The 22,015-nt window shown below is 35.3% G+C and overlaps 1 protein-coding gene across 26 annotated transcripts in view; it reads right to left on the bottom strand.

Moving 5' to 3' along the window:
* Positions 1-22,015, bottom strand: part of NRXN1 (neurexin 1) — a 1,068,016-nt gene that overhangs the window by 152,358 nt on the left and 893,643 nt on the right. For all 26 annotated transcript variants that reach the window (XM_057497214.1, XM_057497215.1, XM_057497222.1 and 23 more), the window contains one exon: positions 8,886-9,057. In XM_057497214.1, the coding sequence (XP_057353197.1) occupies positions 8,886-9,057 (172 nt within the window). The remainder of the gene's footprint in view (positions 1-8,885; positions 9,058-22,015) is intronic.

Raw genomic sequence — 22,015 nt, 5'->3', positions numbered from 1 at the left:
AGTAGGAGCTCCTTCAGATTGGTTCCTGTGCCCTCGTTCATGCTTTTATATCAGGGGTCAATACACTCTGGTCTATAGGTCAAATGTGTTTCTCTACCTGCTTTTGTAAATAAAGATTTATGGGCACACAGCCACACCCATTCATTTACTTATCTATTCGTACTTTCGAGCTACAAAGACAGAGTTGAGTAATTGTGGAAGAGATCACATGGCTCGCAAAGATGATAGTATTTTACTACCTGGCCTTTTATAGTAAAAGTTTGTCAATCCATACCCCAGATGGATTTTTTAAAAATTATTTACTTGGATACTGCCCAAAATGCATTTGTTTATCACATTTGAGGTAGTTCAAATATAAAAACTTGAACATATATTTCCTATATTCTCCTAACTTACTTAGTTATAACATGTTTGATGAGAAGGATTTATACTTTATGGAAAGGAATGGATTGTCAGTATTGTCCTGGAATGAGCTAAGTACATATGTAAGAGAATAAACAATAAGGATTAAGAAGGTAATGAAGATAGAAGGATGAAAAGTCATCCAGTAAGGAGAGAAAAAGAGAGACGTTGTCCTCTGTGAGCTCTGAGGTTTCCTGTGTACTTGCACAGGGCTTTATTAACTTGTCCTCATGATAATGAAAATACTTTCCAAGGATGTCAGATTAATAGTCATTTTTGTCTTGAAGATATTGGACACTGTTATTTCACTATCACACTTTACAGTCCTCAGATGATTTAACAATAGATCTATCCAAATGAGTCCCTCTAACCATGAATTTGGTTTCCAGGATGTTTGTTATGTAATGCACTAATGCTAGAATTATGTCAAGCATAAGTATCAGTGCTCAATATATTCTTATTGGAAGGATAACAACATTCTTATAATTGTATTTGAAAGAACAATTTCTCTAAATTGGAAGTTCAAAAGTTGGGTTTGTTCTATTACAGAAAAAATATATATATATTTTTTTCCTGAGCTAGTAGAGGCTTCATCCAGAGGGCTGCATCAGTGGATAGGTTATTATTACTAGAAGGTTAATAAAGGGCAGCTACATTTCACTGGAAGCATGCTTCATTGTGGTAGGAGGAGATTCCTCCCCAGAGGTTCATAAATAGGTTTTGTTTTGCCTCTAAAATCTTGACATCCTGAAGATCACCCAGAGCAGAGGTTTTGATTCTTAGGTAAATGTGCCATAAGGATGCTGTGACACAACCCCCAGAAATCATATACATAACTCTGTGTACATGCAGACATATGTACATTTCTCTAAAGATGTCCTGCTTTGTCAGATTCTTACAGAGGCAGAGATTCAAAGGAGGTTGAGAAAAATTGATTTAGATTAATGTTAAACTGAAGATAGTTACTCCATACAGGGCCTCAATGTCAGTGTATGAAATTTTTCCTTTTTGCTATTGTGTTCCCTCTGAACAAACTGTCATTGTGTACTACAAGTAAAGTGACACTTACTACCAAAACTAAATAGGTAGATGATAGACAATAGGAAATGGTATGAAAAATTATGAGCCTTTATTCTAGTCGGCATTAAAATGCTGACATTAAGAGCTGAGAGGGAAAAAAACACAGAATTATAAAAATTGCTTATCATATACAAAAATAGTAGTTGTTATCTGTACTTATCATAAAAACATAAATGTGCCTGGGCAATTAGATAAAAGGCTCTTGAGAATATAAGGAGTCAGAGTGTTTGTGGCTATGAGAGAGCCTTGTCATTGAGGGCACATGACTTACCTTCCATTGAACTCGGGCAACTATAAACCATATGATACAAGAAAGATACTTTTAGGAAATAAGTTATAAAAGTACTGTTATAACATTAATATTAACCAAACACTTGCAAAAGCTGTTGAAGTTTCCTGAAAGCCTAATATGCTTAAAAATGTAATTTCTTTGACCTTCCATCTTTAATGATTCCTTAAATCTGTTCTCCACCTCACCTCCTAAAAATTAAAATTTGCATTTGTAGCAGCAACTAATTGTATGTATCTGACATGAGTAATTCATTGCTTGCAACCAGTAAGGAGATACATTATCCTGATTATTAACACCTTTGGAGAAAACTTCTTGAACTCAATTCCTCAGTCAATATTTGTGGCTATCCTTTCTTAAAATTATGATAATACCATTTATTCTCTGTTCAACATGAATATTTTGCAGGAGTAGGATCAACACATACCTTTATTTTCATAAGAATTTAAGTCACTAAACAGACTGTACATTGGAAAGAATAATGAGGAACAAGAAGATAAAGGGGTAATCTTGGAAATCATGAAGAAGGCTGCTATTTACATATATTTATATTTGTGATTGCTAGCCTGGGTAGTCCAAATGATACCAAAGCTCATCAAACCATCAGAGGAACTTTTTCTTTTGTCAGAAAATTAAAAATCCTAATATGGTTCCCTTACAGTAATTGTAAAAACTCTTTGATAGCAAAAGAAGAAAAAAAAATCCAGGTCATTGACAATATACAAGAATGAGTGAGAAGTCTGAGAATGTACCATTTCTTTCCATTTCTGTGGATATAATTTCTCTGAACCTAAGCATTTTAGGCAGATATATTTAACACAACGCTTAATAAAAAGTTCATTATGCTTCATCATTAAGAAAAGCTCCCAAAGTCCCAGAAAAACTGAACACTAAGAAGAAGATAATTAACACTGGAAAAGTCAGAGTTTCAGGCACTAATTCTATCTAACACAGCTACAGTATTTAAAATTTCAGATTCCTCAAAGTTTATAAGCTTCACTTTGGAATATTTGGATTAGTAAACAGTTAACTATACCAAATAGAAGCCAAACATTTATATATTTGCATAAATATTCACCCATACACATAAGTACATTTTGGTTAAAAATCATGAAAAGAAAATGTTTTAACATAGAAATTGAATGAGGAAACTGGATTTATTCAACATTTATTAATAAGTACCCTCCCGTGTGTCAAGTTTGGATTATCATCTCTTCTGTTGGACTCTACCAAAAACTGGTAATCTATTTAAAGAATGATTCAGATCTTCAGTATAGTTTATCAGTTTCCATAAGAGAGTTGTATTTTCACTTTGTAGGAGGAAAACAAAATTCAATGAAACATTTCCCATATCCAAAGATTTAGCCAAGACATGGGGCATGTTTTCTATTAAGATACAGTTTTTCTCCCAAATAATCCTTACATGATCTAATACCTAAATCCTCTAATAACCCACTTCTCTTCTGGCTACTGAAATCAACTGTTTCAGTGATTCACTGCTAAGCAAACACAGTAAATGAACAAACATATAAAGCTTGAAATCATGTCAATGTAAAGATTGAGTTCTGCAGGGATAGGAACATAGCAATCATTCTTAATAGTTTAATTTGCTAATAAAGTTTTAAAAGTAAGGTTAAAAAATATTCAGTGGATACTAATGAACATTATCAATTCAAAAATTAAGTGATAACAAAATAACTATAGTTTTTGTAAGAAAGTCATTTTTATTTCATGTGCTATATTGTTTAACACTCAGTTTGTATGTCTGTGTGAGTCACCAGAAATAGTAGACTGCAACATGGATTAATATGTACAGCTATGACTAATCGTGTAAGTCCTAACATTTAGTTATAAAGACTATACCTTGCTATGTTGAAGAATGCATCTAATGATCTCTCTTCATTTTGCTTTCTGTCTCCCAGAAAGCATAAAGGAAGGTGCACAGGACCAGTAGACAAGAGTTCACAAGTGTAGTTTTAACTCTGCTACTAACTAGCATGAGATCCTGATCAAATTCATTAGCCTTTCCAGGGCTGCATTTAATTGTTTGGAAAATGGAGCTGGAATAGAAGATCTTTGAAGATTTTTCCTTCTTTCAAATGCTATGCTTATCAGTGAAGTAGATTTTTTTCAGTTAGATCATACACACTAGAAATACAGTTAAAAATAAATAACATCACCCACATGATCAAAACAACCAATACTTTAAATAGTGGAACAGATCAAATAGTCAACAATTATTAATTACTTGAACTAAAAATCAAGCAACTAATCTAAAATACGTGGGTAGAATTGAAAAGAAAATCATCAGTATGACCTTCCTGAGCCCTGAAATGTTTTACCAGCTTTTGAAGACAAAAACAAAGTCAAGGTTTAGAAATAATACCCGTAAGATCTTTGAACCAAACTGAATGGTCATGCAAAAAATATTTTTACCATCTCCATGGAGTCTTTCCTTGGGCTATTCCTCTCTTTCTTTTAAATCTTTCTTTCCCTAAATAACCTGCTTATTACACCACACCAGACCGCCATTTTCTCCCTTTTTAAAACTCTAATAGCAATAAACTCTATGCTACTAATTTTGAGGTTACCCATTGTATGTGACATTGGTAGGTTTTGTGAATCCTTCTTGTCTCCCAAGTAAACTAAGATCTTAGCAAGAAAGAACCATGTCTTTGACTTCTCTCTTCGTTCCTACCACAGGTTTCCATTTTGTTGCCTACACACTCTGCTGACACACAACAGAATTAGAATGTTGAGTATTTGATGGTTGGGGAGGGGGAAGAGAGAAACTAAGAAGTGGGAATGACTCTCCTTTCATTCATTTGTTCACCAGATCTTCTAGTGTGTTCTATATTCTTCCTCTTTATTTTCTCACAACTATTTTGGGACTTAACCTTTGACACCTAGACTGTTTAATGGCCTTCTGAATATTTTTTGTCTCTATTTCTTCCTGCTAATCCCATTAAAATGAATGTATGCCATTCTTCAAGTAAAAATCTAGGCTTTCACGACCCAAATCAAGTTTCCAATTTTTTTCATATTTTCATAATCTTTCTAGATCACTCACTCCAAAATGGCCTCTTCTTTCTTGGAACCTATTTTCTTTTTCTTTTATTTTTTTAAGATATGTCTTATTCAGGAATTAGCCAAATATGACATAACTCTTCTATTTTCCCATATAGCATATTTTTAATCTTGAACTTTTTTATGTAGCCTATTACCAGATGGGAAGCTTAGTGTGTTCCTTTAATATAACACATAGCCTTCAAATATTCATTGATTTGATGTGTTAACAGGAATAAAATCAATATCTGACTTTGTGTAGAATATAAAAACATCTTTTTGGCATACTGTGGCAGACAAATGAACTCAAAAGGTTTTTCCTCAAAGGTAACTGTGATTTATCTGGAACAATCTTAGGCAAGTAAAATAATGTTAAGCTTTGTGGACTAACATTTTAAGAAGAGGAAGTCTATTTTTGTTGAGAGAAAGAATGTTGCTACCGAACTGTAATTAGGAACAAATCAGAGATTAATGATGCATTGTATTCTAGATCTTTAACTGATAAGCACCAATAAATGGCTTTCTTAACTTTAAGTGGTTTGCAAAACATTATTTCTATATTTTGCTCCATGCACGAAAAATAATGGAAACTGGGTCTGTTCTTCAGAAAAAATAATATTTATTCTAAAATGTGAACTGCTGAGTTAAGGAGTATTTCATACACTCCAGAAGAGCATAAAATCTATCTCTACTAATTAGCTTTTCTATGAAAGCCTTCCAGACAATTATAGGGTAATACCACTGGTCAATGCTTTAGGTACTCTTCATTAAAGGTATAGTGTTGTTACCAGATGAACTGCTTCATATAAAAGCACTTATCACAAAGCCTTATAATGGAAGGTTAAGTGCTATAGTTAATTACTAATTTCAGCCTTTATTATCTATGTTTTGCAGTGCAGGCACTTTAAAAGGAACCAAATATAGTCTGTCGGTTCCTGTTTCTCTGATTATAGGATTTTGTAGTAACAGCTTTAGTCTAGCTGTTTATTCTGTGAATGATAACCAAAAAGAAAAGAAGAAAATCTCTTAAAATAATAATAGTCATGCAACAAACCAATATAAAAGAGATATACTAGACATTTTCTTTTTTTTTTTTTTAACAGGAGAAAAAGACAAATTTTAATTTCATACATATAGGAGCTCAGAGAAATAAGAGACTCAAAGAAGTGACATACTAGACATTTTCTATCGAACTCACACATCAAATCACTATGTTCTAAAAACTTTAATCTATATGACATCTACTTTTAAATTTGTATTCAGCCTTCATGGCATTGTTGCAGATGAAGCTCCAAGAGAAAAAGGTATCAAATTTTCATGGCTTATTTCCTATCAGTATCATGCTGAAATGCATGCAGAGCAGATGATTAATAAAATACTCGATGACAACAAGGGTGACTCCCCTGAGTTCTGTACATACTGGCCATTAACTTCTTATATGTATAGATCAAAATTCCTCACAGGTGCTCTAATTCTCTTGAGAAAAGACTGCGTTTTACCCTTGCTTGTATCCTTCAGAATAACTGCAAGCTTACTCATTCTTGATTTATTTATATTATCTAAAACACTTTTTGGTGAAAGGGTATTTAGAATCTTTGACTAAATGTAAAAGGTTGCATCTAAAATAGCTACTTCTAAAGATTTACTCCTTAATTAGCATAATATTGCCAGCCACTGATTTTTAAAAATATTTTAGGCCATTTCTTATACTAAACATCTGTTTAATTGGTAAGACATTACATGTGTTAAATATTAGTCTAGAAAAATATACAAATATTTGTTGACTTAATAATTTAACACTGCCCTAATCTTAGCTGTTAGTATTGAAACCAGACATTAGACACAAGAAGACAGGGATCAAGATTTTTTTTGAACTATACATAGTACATTATATCTGGTATGTGCACAATTAAAACACTGTTAATCAGATAAAACAAATTAAAATAGTGAGGCACAGAAATTTTTAAAAACATAAAATATTTAACCAAATGCATTAATGTATTAGAAAACTAAGCTGTGATTATCTATGCTTGGGAAACATATACTATATTTCTCTTTTAGAGATGCGTAATGAATATTAATATAATAATGTCCAGTACAGATGTTTTTAACTTAGTTTAACCTAGAATCTCTCAAACTGACTTGAGCATGGGACTTTCTCTCTTATCTCATAGGTCACCATTGACATTCTCGAGAAAAGAGTTCTTAGAGATATCAATTTGGAAAGTGAGATAAGAGTAAAAAGTTAGTAAACTGAGATAATTTTAATGAATTAACTGGTGAAACAAAGCTAGACTTTAAGAGCAACTGCTACCTGTAATAGTAACAGGACTTATCATTTTATATGTTCAGGTCCACTATTTACAGATGACATTTCCAGGAGCTCGTCCTAGACCATACCCTATAGCCTACTTTTTATCTTTCATGGTGTCTAGTGAAATGACTTCTTAGTAAATAGGTATTGAATAATCCATATTTCAGGAAACTCACCAATTCACTTTTCTATAATTCCACTGAGGCTGTAGTTATTATAAAAATTACATACTAGGATTTTAGTATATGCAATAAGGGATTAGCAGGGCTATGTAACATTGTGTATATATTTAAGTTACTTTCCCTCCAGATATCCCATTCCTTCACCTTACTATAGACGGTAACAAAAGGTATACATTCTCATAATGGTAGTGTAAAGTTGGGATAATTCTTAGGACATAAATTCAGCAAATATTTATTGAGTGCCTACTATTTGCCAGTATTATAATTGGCACTGGGCTTATTATAAATGTGCTTGCTTCTGAATTTTGTCATAAAGCATATTTTTATTATATTTAATTCAGCAAATACTTGCAGAATATCAGGTTTATAGAATAGGTTTGAAATGAGGCTTGAAGATACAGAATTTTATAAATCAGAAAAGGTCCAGAAGGACATCACAGGCATTTCATACTATAATTGTAAGTCAGTACAAAGGGAAATTTATCTTTATTTAATAAGTTAGTTATTTCCTTAAATTATTCTTTCCAAGAGACAAATACTTATAATAGAGGAATTAAAATATACATTTTAGTAATCACTTTTATTGTGCAAAATGTAAATTTCTTCCTATACCCTTTCTTTATACTGTGCTATAAATCTGCTGTACAAAAAAATCCAGTCATATCTAAAAGGGGAGCAGGGAAAAATGAGACTGATATTTTTAGTAACTTCTTTTGTACTAAAATATAGAGAGGATTATAAATGCAGTAAAATGCCTTTATTCTTTTAATTTGTATTTTACTTAAAAATAACTTTTTCTAATTTGAGACTATATGCAACCACAAGTAACACTGGTCTGTTCCTTATCTACTGCCTTTGTTCCAGTAACGTAGAATTGACACAGCTCATTAACAAAGAACAAGATCATTTTTATTTCATCAATAATAGCTTGACATTCACTTTATAGACTTGAAATAAGTAATACTAGTGTCACAGAATCCTGTGAAACCCCATGGTTATAGGACAGTGGGAACAAACTTCATTTACTTACACGTTCTTATAACAGCTGATTTATGATACTATATATAATTCTTTTACTATTTCTCTGTTTGTCCCCCGGCTCTCCTGTACCTTTCACCAGTTTCAGCTATGTGCCACCATCAAAGAAACTGTTTGGTCCTATTTTCTTTCACAGAAAAATGTTAATATTCCTTCCCTTAGTTTTAAATTTCAACTTTGTTACTTTTGACAAAGCCTTTCCTTTTTTCCAAATGCAAGAATCCAGTAAAAAGAGCTTTGACATGTTGTACCTTTTATGTGTGCATTTTTCTGGTTTCACTGATGTCCTGAATTTTGCAAATGATAACGTGTGCCTTCAAGTTCTCCTATAAAATGCCACTTGTACATTGTATCAAGAACAGTTTAGGATGGCATTACATTCAGATGGCTCTAAAGTCCAGTAAGTACCTGATGGTTTCTCAGAAAACCACAATCTGGTGAAATGGACGCAAAACTGCTGTTTTCCAGTTTGTTTTTCATAAAATCTTTCCCAGACACACATCGGCTGGCTTACCTGCAGGGTAGCGCTCGATCACTGGCCAGCTGTCCACCTGTAACGTGGCATTGCCGCCACTCCTCGTGAAACGGACTACATGGTATTTCCCATCGTTAATGATTGCATTGGACTCTTCAATGGCGATGTCATCTGTCCCAACATTAAACTTAACTCCAATTTTTCCTTGGTGCTAAAAGGAAGGAGGGAAAACAGAGTTGTATAAAGTTGTACTGATAAGTCAGAATTTGATAAGAACAGAGAGGATGTCCACTCTCCACTTTAATTCAACATAGTAATGAAAGTCTCAGCCAGAACAATTAGGCAAAAAAAAAGAAAGAAAGGGGAGAAAGAAGGAAGGATGAAAGGGAGGGAGGGAGGGAGAAAGAAAAAGAGAAATAAAAGGCATCCAAATTGGAAAGGAAGTAAAACTATCATTATTTGCAGCAAATGAGCTGATGTTATATATAGAAAACCCTAAAGATGCCATCAAAAACCTGTTCAAACTAATTAACAAACTCAGTCAAGTTGCAGGATACAAAATCAATATACAAAAATCTGTTGCCTTTCTTTATACTAATAACAGATAATCTGAAAGAGAAATGAAAAACAAAAATTCCCATTTACAATTGCACCTGAAAGAATAAAATACCTGTGAATATATTTAATGAAGGAGATGAAAGACCTGTATATTGAAAACTATAAGACATTAATCAAAGAAATTGAAGAAGACAGAAATAAATGGAAAGCTATTCCACACTGAGGAATTAGAAGAATTAATATTGTTAAAATGTCCATATTACCCAAAGCAATCCACAAACTCAATGCAATCCTTATCAAAATTCCAAAGGTGTTTTTCACAGATACAGAACAATCCTAAAATTTGTATGGAACAACAAAGAACCCTGAATAGCTAAAGCAATCTTGAGAAAGAGCAAAGCTGGAGGCCTCATGTTCTCTGATTTCAAACTGTATTCAGAGCTACAGTAATTGAAATAACATGGTATTGGCATAAAAACAGACACATAGATCAATGGATTATAATAGCCCAGAAATAAACCCATGCATGTATGATCAATTAATTTATGACAAAGAAGCCAAGAATACAATGAGGAAAGGGCCAGCTCCTTAATAAAGGGTGTTAGCAAAATAGGACAGCAACTTGCAAAATAATGAAACTGGATCACTGTCATGGTCATTATGCACAAAAATTAACTCAAAATGGATTAAAGACTTGAGCATAAGACCCAAAACCATAAAAAACCCAGAAGAAAACATAAGCAGTAAGCCCCTTGACACAGGTCTTGGTGATGGTTTTTTAAAATCTGATACCCAAAACAAAAGCAACAAAAGCAAAAACAAATAAGTGAAACCACATCAAACTAAAAGTATTCTGCACAGTAAAGGAAACCATCAACAAAATGAAAGAAAAACCTACTGAGTAGGAAAAAATAAGTGCACATCATCTATCTGATAAAGGGTTAGTATCCAAAATATATGAAGAACTCATACACCTCAATAGTTAAAAAATAATAATCTGATATAAAAAGTGGGCAGAAGATCTGAACAGATGTATTTCCAAATGAAGACATACAGGTGGCCAACAGGTACATGAAAAGATGCTCAACACCATTAATCATCAAGGAAATGTCAATCACAACCATAATGAGCTATCACCTCACATGTTAGAATAGCTATAATCAAAAAGACAAGACACAACAAGTTTTGGTAAGGATGTGGAAAAAAGGGAACCCTTGTGCACTGTTGGTATAAATGTAAATTGGTGCAACCATAATGGAAACAGTAGGGAGGTTCCACAAAAAATTAGAAATAGAACTGCCATGTGATCCAGCAATTCCACTTCTGGGTATTTATCTGTAATGAAAACAAAAACACTAATGGAAAAATATGTGCACCTCCACATTTATTGCAGCATAAATTACAATAGCCAAGACATACAATCAATATAAGTGTTCATCAATGGATATATGGAAATAGAATGTGGTACATACATACAATGGAATATTATTTAACCTTAAAAAAGAATGACACTTGCCTTTTGCAACAATATGGATGGACATCAAAAGCATTGTGTGAAGTAAATCAGACAGTGAAAGACAAATACTGTATAATCTCTATGTGGAATTTTTAAAACAGCAAAAAAAAAAAGTTCATAGGTACAGAGAACAGATTGGTGGTTGTAAGAGGTGTAGCAAGGAGAATGAGTGAACTTTTCCTTAGGTCATCTAAGATGAACTACTCTTGTTATGTAGTTGTCCCTACCCACTGTCCCAGTCCCTGCTCTAGAAAGCCACTAACTTAAAAAAAATATATATATACTTATATATATATATACACACACACACATACATACACACACACACAAACACACACACACACATAAGGTATTGTTCAGGAACATGCTTTAGACAATAGCTGCTTTCCTCCAATTTTACTTCTGGAAAAACTCATGTAGTAGAAGCAAGATTCTTAACATTTGGGTAAATCTGAAGCATCTCTTTCATGGATATTTGATATTCCAAAAGACCCACTTTCAAGAGAATTGAGCTGCCTCCTTTCCAGAGGTGGCCAAAAAAAGGGTGTGCAATGCCTATGTGAAATGACATCCTTTCATGTCCTTTAACATAGGTCCTTTAATTCACTCCTTCCATTTCACAAGAAAAATGAGGCTTGACATTCTCCCTTTAATAACATGAAATCAGAGCAGTGAAGTCTGGTTAGATCAAACTGATAAATATGCACAGTATAGAAAATCATTCCAAAAGAGTTTGTTGGACACACAAACAGCCATTTAATGAGTGTAGTTTTAGTCATTATTCACAACAAAAGTCATCAAATAGTAAGAGCCTGAATTTATTTGATTTTTATACTTTACTGGTGATGCAACTGTAACACAGGAAGGTGCAATGGCTTGTTCAAGGTCAAGCAAATTAATGGACAGGTACTAGAACTAGAATTCAGTTCCCTCATTCTTAGTTTGTATCTAAACTAAGACACAGTTACCTAAGATTAACTTCTATGAATTATGCAGAGTATTACCAATCATTCTAAGTGCAAAGTTTCTTACTGTTAACTCTAGAATTTCATAATACAAGGCAGCAAAGAGAAACATGTGCTTTGTCCTCTGCCTCTGAGAAGCATTTTCGAACAGCAGGACTGTCAACTCTACTATGAGCTCAGCTGATTTTTAAAGCACGAGGATTTGCCCTCCATCAGTGGCAGAGAATACCTGCACTGCAGGCCGTTGTCAGAGTACATAACCTCAAACTGTCTGCAGCTTACCTTTCATCAAACCTCGGTTGAGAGGAACAACAAGGGAGAAGAGAGGCTTAAAGGACATATAGTCTATCTATTCTTGTAGAAATTTATAATCAGAAGATCAGAAACCTGAAGATTTGGACCATATCCTCTTAACTTCTTGCTGGATTCTCATAATTGAACTAGGCAGCAAAAACAGGCATCAGCTTACACGGAAAGTTGTAAGAAAATCTTATATAAAACTGCATTGGTTGAGTGTCAGTACTTGGAGATGTTATTTGGGGCATTAAGTCAGTATGGTTTTTAATGCTTTTAAATATTAGGCTTGATGGAAAAAATGACTTAAAATTGTATTTCCTTTTTCACTGTGGTTACTAGGAAATTCAGAGTCAGAATAGAGCAATTTTAAAAGCTGCATAGACTTCTGATGTATTATTTTCTCCTAGTCTTATTTCTATTTTCTACCATATTTTCCATGATCATTACTTTTAAATACACACCATTGCAAGGCATTTGAGTTTTTTGTAGAATGATCAGGTGATATACAAACAGCAGGATTCCAATAAAAACTAAAATTTCATCCAAGGGCCTGTGGAGACATTTTGTAGACATTTTATTTTAGCACAGTTCTTTTGTGCAAGCACTCATTTTGGTAGAATTCCTATTTGCTCATTTTCAGTAAACTATTTAATGTGTTATATATTTTTTAATATGTGTGATCCAACTCCACAGGAAAATTTTAAGAACCTCATTTAAGAGGTTTGTTAAGTTGTCTTTATTTAAAAACACCTTTACAGTGTTCTAAGCAGCTTATAAATATTAATTCTGACATTTCTCATAACAGCCCCATGAGAAAGGTCCTATATTATCTCTATTTGACAGATGAGGAAACTAAAGCACAGAGTGATTAAGTAATTCACTAAGGTCACACAGCTATAAAAAAAAAAGCTGTGATTCAAATCCAAGCAGTCTGGCTACATAGTTTGTGCTCCTCATCATCACACAAGGCTGAATTTTATTAATATTGGGTCATCCTATAACTGCAGTTAGCAGATTTAGTAACTCTAGTTGTTCTTTGTTATCTATTTTATGTTTTCTGAAGACTGTCTAAGCCACACCTGCAAAGAGAAGCACTGAAAAATGCTTATGGGACCCACAATTAATTACTTACCTCTAGACCATTAAAGAGGCAAGGAAGGCCAAGAAGAGAGTGATAACTAGAAGAGGGTTTTTGGAGAGAAGTGGGATGCGATGTGATCTGCATATACCTTCCAAGGTAGGAGGTTACTTTTCCCTTATCTTGAGTGCAGGGGAAAGGGGCTTCAATGGAACATCTCAGAAAAGCTGACACTGGTCTCCTGGAACTTGACGGCAGTGGTTGGGGTAGTCAGCAACCCCAGTTGCTCTTGCCTGGAATTTGACTCTTGCCTGAGAAATCTTCAAGGGGAGAGACTCACTGGCTGATGCTCTCTCTCTGATGGCAAAGCAAAGAGATACTATTGGACCAGAAGACACCTATTTGTCAGAGTTTGTTAGAACAAAGGACATGTAAGCATTTCTCGTGGACCATGGGTTAGAGAGCTAGCATAGAGGTGTGTTGTATCCTGACCAAGAGGGGCATAGGGGGAGGGGAGGGAATGGTGATGACAACTCATCAGAAAGAGCTGGAGTTGTAGTGATGGATGCCCAAGGAAGGAGGCAGAAATCCTAGATGGCCATCTGAAGGAGGTGCATTCACCAACCTCAAGTGAACTGTGGGTAAAGGAATGCCAATGATGTGATTTAGAGCACAGAACAACCCACCAAAATTACCCCCAGAAATGCACCTAAAAGTAAGTTTTAAGCACAGGCAAAGCAGAGCTAGAGGGCTACTACTGCATAGGCACACCTCATTTTAGTGTACTTCACTTTATTACATTTGGCAGATAATACGTTTTTACAAATTGAAGGTTTGGGGCAATCCTGCACTGAGCAAGTCTGCCAGAGTCATTTTTCCATCAGCATTTGTGCACTTCCTGTCTCTGTGTTATATTTTGGTAATCCTTGCAATGTTTCCAACTTTATTATTATATTTCTTATGGTCATATAATCAGTTGTTACTATTGTGTTTTGATTGAGGTGCAATGAACTACACCCATGTATGACAGCAAACTTAAATGATTAATGTTGTGTGTATTCTGTTTCATCACCCAGCTGGTCCCCATTTCTTCCCTTCTCTTTGGGTCTCCCCATTACCTGACACACAATAGTACTGAAGTTAGGTCAAAGAAAACTCTACAATGGCCTCTAAATGTCCAAGTAAAAGGAAGAGCCACGTGTATCTCACTGTAAATCAAAAGCTAGAAATGATCAGTCTTAGTGAGGAAGGCATGTCAAAAGACAAGACAGGATGAAAGCTAGGCCTCTTATGCCAAACAGTTAGCCAAGTCATGAATGCAAAAGAAGAGTTCTTGAAGGAAATTAGAAGTGCTATTCCAGTGAATGCACAGATGATAAGACAGCAAAACAGCTTATTGAATGTAAGGAAAAAGTTTTGCTGGTATGGACAGATCAAATGAGCCACAATGTTCCTTTCAGCCAAAGCCTAATCCAGAGCAAGGCCCTAACTCTTCAATTCTATGAAGGCTGAGAGAGGTGAGGAAGCTGCAGAAGAAAATCTGAAGCCAGCATAGATTGGCTCATGAGGTTTAAGGAAAGAAGCTGTCTCCTTAAAATAAAAGTGCAGGTGATGCAGAAAGATGTAAAGGCTGCAGCAAGTTATCAAGAAGGTCTGGTTCACATCATTAATGAAGGTGACTGCACTAAACAACAGGTTTTCAGTGTAGAAGAAATAGCCTTATATTGGAAGAAGATACCTCCTTGGACTTTCATAGCTAGAGAGGAGAAGTCAATACCTGACTTCAAAGCTTCAAGGGATGGGCTGACTCTCTTGTCAGGAGTAATACAGCTGTTGACATGAAGTTGAACTCAATGTTTGTTAGCCATTCTTAAAATCCTAGAACCTTAAAGAATTATATTAAATATACTCTTCCTATGCTCTCTAAATGGAACAACAAAGCCTGCATGACAAATTTGTTTATGACATGATTTCTGAATATTTTAAGCCCATTGTTCATACCTGTTGTCCTTTCAAAACATTACTGCTCATTGACAATATATCTGGTTACTTAAGAGCTCTGATGGGAGATGGGAAGATTAATGCTGTTTTCATGCCTATTAACACAACATCCATCCTGCAGCTGATGGATCAAAGAGTAATTTCAACTTTCAAGTCATATTATTTAAGAAATACATTTCATAAGGCTATAGCTGACATAGATAGTGATTTGAAAATCTTCTTGAAATGATTCACTATTGTAGATCCATTAAGAATATTCATGATTCATGGGAAGAGATCAAAATATCTACATTAAAAGGAGTTTGGAAGAAGTTGATTCCAACCCTCATGGATGATTTTGAGGTGTTCAAAACTTTGGGGGGTGAGAGAGACTGCAGATGAAATGGAAGTGGCAAGAGAACTAGAATTACAAGTGGAGCCTGAAGATGTAACTGAATTGCTACATCTCATGATAACACTTAACTGATGAGGAGTTGCTTCTTACAGATGAGCAAAGAAAGATTACAACTCACTGAAAGCTCAGATGAAGGTTAGCATGTTTTAGCAATAAGGTATTTTTAAATTAAGGCATGCACATAATTTCTTTAGACATAATGCTATTGTACATTTCATAGACTATAATATGTTGTAAGCATAACTTTTATAGGCACTGGGAAACAAAAAAAATTCATTTAACCAGCTTTATTGCAATATTCACTTTACTGCAGCAGTCAGGAACTGAACCCACAGTATCTCTGAGATATGACTGTATCAGCCAAGTAAGATTGTTTCTGCCCCTTATCTCTTCTTCCTTATCCTGCTTCATCCCTGGAGGAGTCAGGGAGGAAGAAGAGAAATGAACATGGAAACAAAAGGAGAAACAACTCTGTCCCCTTACCCAGTATAAGTGGCAGCTCCAAGGCAACCCAACCAAGGGTAATGGACTGGCTTTAACTGAACTTGTATTTATAATTACAAAGTAGTGAACTGCAATGACTTCTTATGTCTAAAAGTGAACTGATGACTCTTGGAACTATCCAAGAGTGACCAAGGTAGTGTTGAGACTTTCTCTAGACTTCCCTGGGGTTAGGAAGAAATATTCCCTAAAGGAGGTTTCAGTTTCTGATACATCTTAGCAATTGGCTCTTTCAACATGAAGAGTACAAGATGGTATTTGTTAACTCTAGAGCTGCCTGGTGTTTTAGAGTCTCTGTTATTGCAGACATGTTTCTCATCTCAGAACAGACCAAAATAAATTTTCAACTGGCTCTGCTAGGAAGCCTACAACTGTCTCTGCTAGGAAGCCTACAACTGTCTATTTTCATTTCTAATCACAAAGGAGATTCAAGCTCTGTGAATAAAGCATTAAAATCCTAAAAGTATAAAATGTTCCAAACTGAAAAATAAGTCATTTTACCCTGTCCCCAAATTTCTCTTCCATATGAAATGTGAAATTCTTATTTTACAGAAATCTCCCTATTTCACAGGGATTCATTCTTGCAACACAGTAAAACAAACTATTAAGAAACAGTGAGGGTTGGTGATGCTTAGAGAGCTTCTGACTTTTAAACAATGTCCATCGTTCCCTAGGTATTTTGATGTGGTCCTTCACCTTCTAGTATCTTTGACATTTCATGAATTCAACCTCCATAGTCAGCTGGAACAGAACTAAATACCATGAAAGTAGTTTCAAACAATAGATTCTACCCGATTTCCAACATTATTTACCCCATCCCAGGTTTCATCAAGTCTTTGAAAAACAATGTAAGCATAAATGATAGCTAAACAGTCATTTGTTTCCTGAAAATACATATATTAAAAATTCATATAAGCCACAAAATATTAAATCAAGAATATTTAGGACCAATATTCATGATTCCATTCAGAAACCATAAATATTTTCAAAACAAACCCATCCTATGTTGACAGGACAGCAAGTCATTTCAATTATATAAACAATAAAACTTTCTAAACTTTCTTACCAATGGATAATTATAATTTAAAAGAATTCATTTCAAATTCTTATTCTCTGGGATTAAATGTGATTGTCTCCAGCAAATTCTCATGAATATTGCATTAGCAAAACCAGCAGTAATTTCACTGGACATGTACTGATCTTCCAGCATTGTATCTTCCTTGAAATGGATAACTGGCTCACACCGTAATTTCAAAAATCTATTATGAGAATATGAGTAACGAGGCATTTATAATTTAATGAAGTCTTTCCATGGATTCATTAAATAAATAGTGACAAAGGTACTTACTGATTTTTTTCACAAAAGCTCATTTCTGAATAAGGATTATATTATTAAACTGAGTTAAAGGGAAATATGAAAGATGACACTGGGCAGGAACTTGAAAGTCCCAGCAAGTGGCACCATAGTTTAATGTACATTTTAATTTCATTTGCAATCACATATTTATTTGAAAATATTTGTTCTAACCAAGATCAGTATTTAATGGTATACTTAGTATCTTGGCATTATTTCAAGTAGGATGTTTGTACATTACAGATGCAGATATATTTCAATCTATATGCATATGGAGTAGATAAAACACAATACATATATATAAATATTCAGCCTGTATGTGGCATACACATATGTCCACTGATTCTTCCCCTACTCTGGGATTATTACTAGAAATGTTTGGCTCAGCTATGTCCAGGAAAAGAGGAAAAATGAAAAATTGTCTTCTATCTTATGTGTTTACCATACTCCCAGAGTATCACCAAACACGATGAAAAAGCGTGCAACCCAGGGTGGCATGCACACCAGCAAAGAGACTTGTTGATGGTCTATAAGCTTCCATTGTGCAACACGATATGGTCCTGTACTCCCAGGCCTCACTTTGCAGAGAACTTCACAAGTTCTTCAAATGCACTCACTGCCTGGGCTTATTTCAGAACATAGAACGACTCCCGTGGTGCAATTTTACGTCATCAACTGAAGTCGGAGTCAGGCCGAATGTTATGTTTTACTCTTCTGGAGATTAATCCTCACCAGGGAACAGAGGTTTTAAGGCCTAAGGGGGACTCCAGGGCCTACAGTCACTGCTGCTGAAATAAGTAACCCCACAGAGTATATCACAGAACCACCTTTCTATCGCCTCAAATATTTTTTTACTCAATTGATAAATTAGTTTTTTCATTGAATAAATAAAAATCAAATATGTAATATGCATTCTGCAGGGTGCTGAGCATGTAGACAATACAAACTGTAAAGTGTGTTCTCTGCCCTTCAGGGAATTTTCAATCAAAATTGGGAAGATAAATCACATATGCAAATATTCATACCCACAGTGTTGGATGGGTGGGAAGGAGCCCAGGCGCACTGTTGGAGAGGGTTCGGAGAGCTCTGGAGCCTCCGCCCCTGCGGCAGGAGCAAGCACCATTCACACAGCGTAATGCAGCCAGTGGGCACCAGACACTCCGGGGACACAGAAGATGCATTTCTCTGTCTCCCATCTTGCTGTCTAGGCCGCCCGTGCCGGTGTGCCCACTGGGTGTCACACAGGGTGCTATATACCACATCTTTGCCCAAATGCCCAGCTGGCCTGAAATACAAGTGCTATTTTCACTGCTCAGAGTTTCAATAATGTGCCTCAAATCACATAACTAATAAATATTGGTACTGGGATCTGACCAAAGTGGAGGAACTTTCTAAAAAGGAATGGCTTCAGCTGTGCGTGTGTCCAAGGAAAAGACCCTAAGACCAGGGCATGGAGGACTGAGCTGAGAGTGGGGCTGCTTTGGAGCACACCGTTCATTTTGGCTGATTACATTTCACGGCGCCCAACAACAAGGAACCAGCAGTGGGTGTGATCCTGGACGATTCCACCTCAGGAAGACCTCATGTAGGGGTAATACATTAAAAGATGATATTTTCATTTTCCAATCAAATCTCCATTAAAAATAGTATACCTTTGCTAGTGTGTCCCCATTCTATCAATGCTATATAGCTCCTTTGATTCCATGAAACTGCCTCCTGACAATGAGAATACTTTCCTGGGAGCTTATGCTCATCTCTTGATCCTCAGATTAACTAATAAAACTTTGTAAACCTGGGCCTTCCTCCCTCACACAGTGCTTTAGGTGTTAGTTTTCATGCACCTGGTTTAAGTCCTCAGCCATAGTTAGCAGAGCTTGAGGGTAAGAAAAACTGTTTCTTATTCCTCATTGTACCCTTCACAGCACTTTGCAGACTACCTCTACATTTGTCATTTTCCAAAGCTCTTTCACATACAATTTTCTTTTAATTGATACATAATTCACATACCATAAAATTTGCCCCTTGAAGTGTCTCCTTCAGTGGTTTTAGTGTATTCACAAGGTTGTGAAACTATCACCACTATTTAATTCCAGAATATTTTCATCACGTCGCACGTTTCTTTTGACGAGGTAATGCATACTAAGTTCTTAGTACACTTAATGGCTGCCGGTACCTATGAGCTATATTATTATTATTATTATTATTCCTGTTATTATTATTCTTACATTTCGGAGATAATGTTTTGCTTCTTAGTAGGTAATGGGGGTTAATTAAAATAATTCTTGAAATATTTAGCCATTGCAATTTAGTTACAACACATAACATCTCAATGATCTTCACAACTTATGAGGCAGCATGTTTGTTGTATGAAAGAAGCTAAAGCTCAGAAAGCCTGAGACTTGATCAAAATTGGAGCAACTATCTATTGCATTTGGCTTACGAGGGAAAATTAAAAAGTCTGACCACGCTCACCTTTGGGACACCGGATCCTGCCATAGGCTGCACTGAGGCAGTGATGGTTTGATTAGACAAACTCTGTGCCCTCTCCCATCTCAATGATGCTATGGTTCTATGAAAATCCTAAATGGATGGCTTATCAGGTATCACAGAAAAAAAAAAAACTTAGAAAAGAAAGTACTGGTTCTTTGAAACACAGCAAAGACTCTTAAATCTGAATTTGAGTCTTAGTTGTTCTTTTTCAAAATGTAGGAAATAGATGAACTGTAGGATTTTATTATTTTTAAAAATCAGGAATCCTTCAATTCAGGAGGGGAAAGGGGCTATCCCACTAGGTCAATGTCTCAGAGTGACCTGGGAGGCCATCTGTAAGCCATATGTGTGTGTTGTTTCCCAAGAAATTATAACCCCTCCACTCCATAAGGGATGAAGGGACTAGCCTTTATCAGAAGGAAACCTTACCTTGCCTGGTATATAGGACTTGATGGAGATAAGTAAGAAAAAGAATCAATGAGTTCACCTTTGAGGATGATAATATCAACTCTTCCATGCCTCCATTTCCTCACATTATCTCTCTTTAGATGAAATTAAATCAAGCAGATGAAACTAAAATGTTGGGATGAAACTAGCCCACTCAGTCAATGACTGGCTGGTGTACCTTTGAAAGGGGCAATAACCTAAAAGTTAGTATTTTGAGGTTGTCTCTGTCTTGTTTGTTTTATTAGTTGTATTGATGCTACATTATCCTTTATATGTGAAAAGGCATTCTTGAACGATTATGAAGTTTCCCAGTATGACCATGGATTCAGAGATGTCCTCAAGCCCTTTTCACGGTGCATTCCTATGGTCTAAATAGCAGATCTCTGCATAATACTATGACCACTTCACAATGAAATGAAGCTGACTTGTCCTCTTGGGAATCAGTGCCATCTCCTTGAGAGAATTAATTCCAAATTCCTGTCCACTGAAATAGCAACCGCCATGAAATAGAAATACTCTCCTTAAATGTAGCCTTATGTATAAAGAATGTGTCATATCACTAAGCTTTTTTCCCTGAATAATCAAAAAACAAGCCAAACAGCGAAAAACAGGCATTGACTGGTGGCCTCTGCAAGGTTTTTAATTTTTGACAGGTAATACTTTTGGTTTGGATATTTAGCTCGGTGGTCAGGCATCATGACAAACCCCTCGGGCTGACACATGAAGATTTAAAATCCACATGGCCTTAAATTTAGCCTTGTCTAAAGTGCTGTGGGCTGATCAGATACAGCTTGGTTTTTTTGCTTACGGTTTTTGATTTGTTTTATTATTGCTGCCTTAAAACCCTTGGTTCAGTGTTAAATTAGCTTTGCCCATGTTTTAGAGTCTTTCAGGAAACTGTACACAAAAACATTGTGTTTCAGGTGCTAATTAAAATGATAACCTATTTTTCTCTGCTTCTCTCTGATTCCTCGTCTTTAGGCCATTACACTGCTTATTATAACCTCCACCAAGCACTGGGCGGAGAAAGGACACGACTCTTATCAATTATGCTAGTTGTTGGCATTTCTGTGTAAAAATGTTTTCCTTTTTTTGTAGATTCTGCTTCCAGCAAAAGGTGTGGGCTTATCTGTAGATTTCATTTACTTGTTGTGTCCCAGGACCAACCACCATTTTCATGGAGAGCTGACTATATAATTACAGTTCATGCTAATGTTTCAAATTTCTATAGCAACAGTACAACAATTTTCTGACAAATACACAAAACATTTTTGGATGGTGATTTTAGTCCTCTTCATGGTAAATGTTACCTTAGTAACTAGGTTGTAAGTAAAACAAAATTAGCCTTTGTATTTAAAAAAGAGCCTCAAAAAACAAAAATCATGTCAAGAGATAAATGCAACTATTTTTAATACCTCAGTTGATGAATGCTTATGAACTATACATGAGATGAAAAGGTTAGTTTGGAAGGGATACCATTTTTTAAAATTGTTTGTCAATCATGACTTGCAACCAGAAAAATAATAGTCAGATGATATTTTCAAGCGTGCTTGATGGACTGACTTTTT

Source organism: Manis pentadactyla, chromosome 2 (assembly GCF_030020395.1).
Source record: "Manis pentadactyla isolate mManPen7 chromosome 2, mManPen7.hap1, whole genome shotgun sequence".
Taxonomy (NCBI): domain Eukaryota; kingdom Metazoa; phylum Chordata; class Mammalia; order Pholidota; family Manidae; genus Manis; species Manis pentadactyla.
This window is presented reverse-complemented; position numbering and strand designations above follow the sequence as displayed.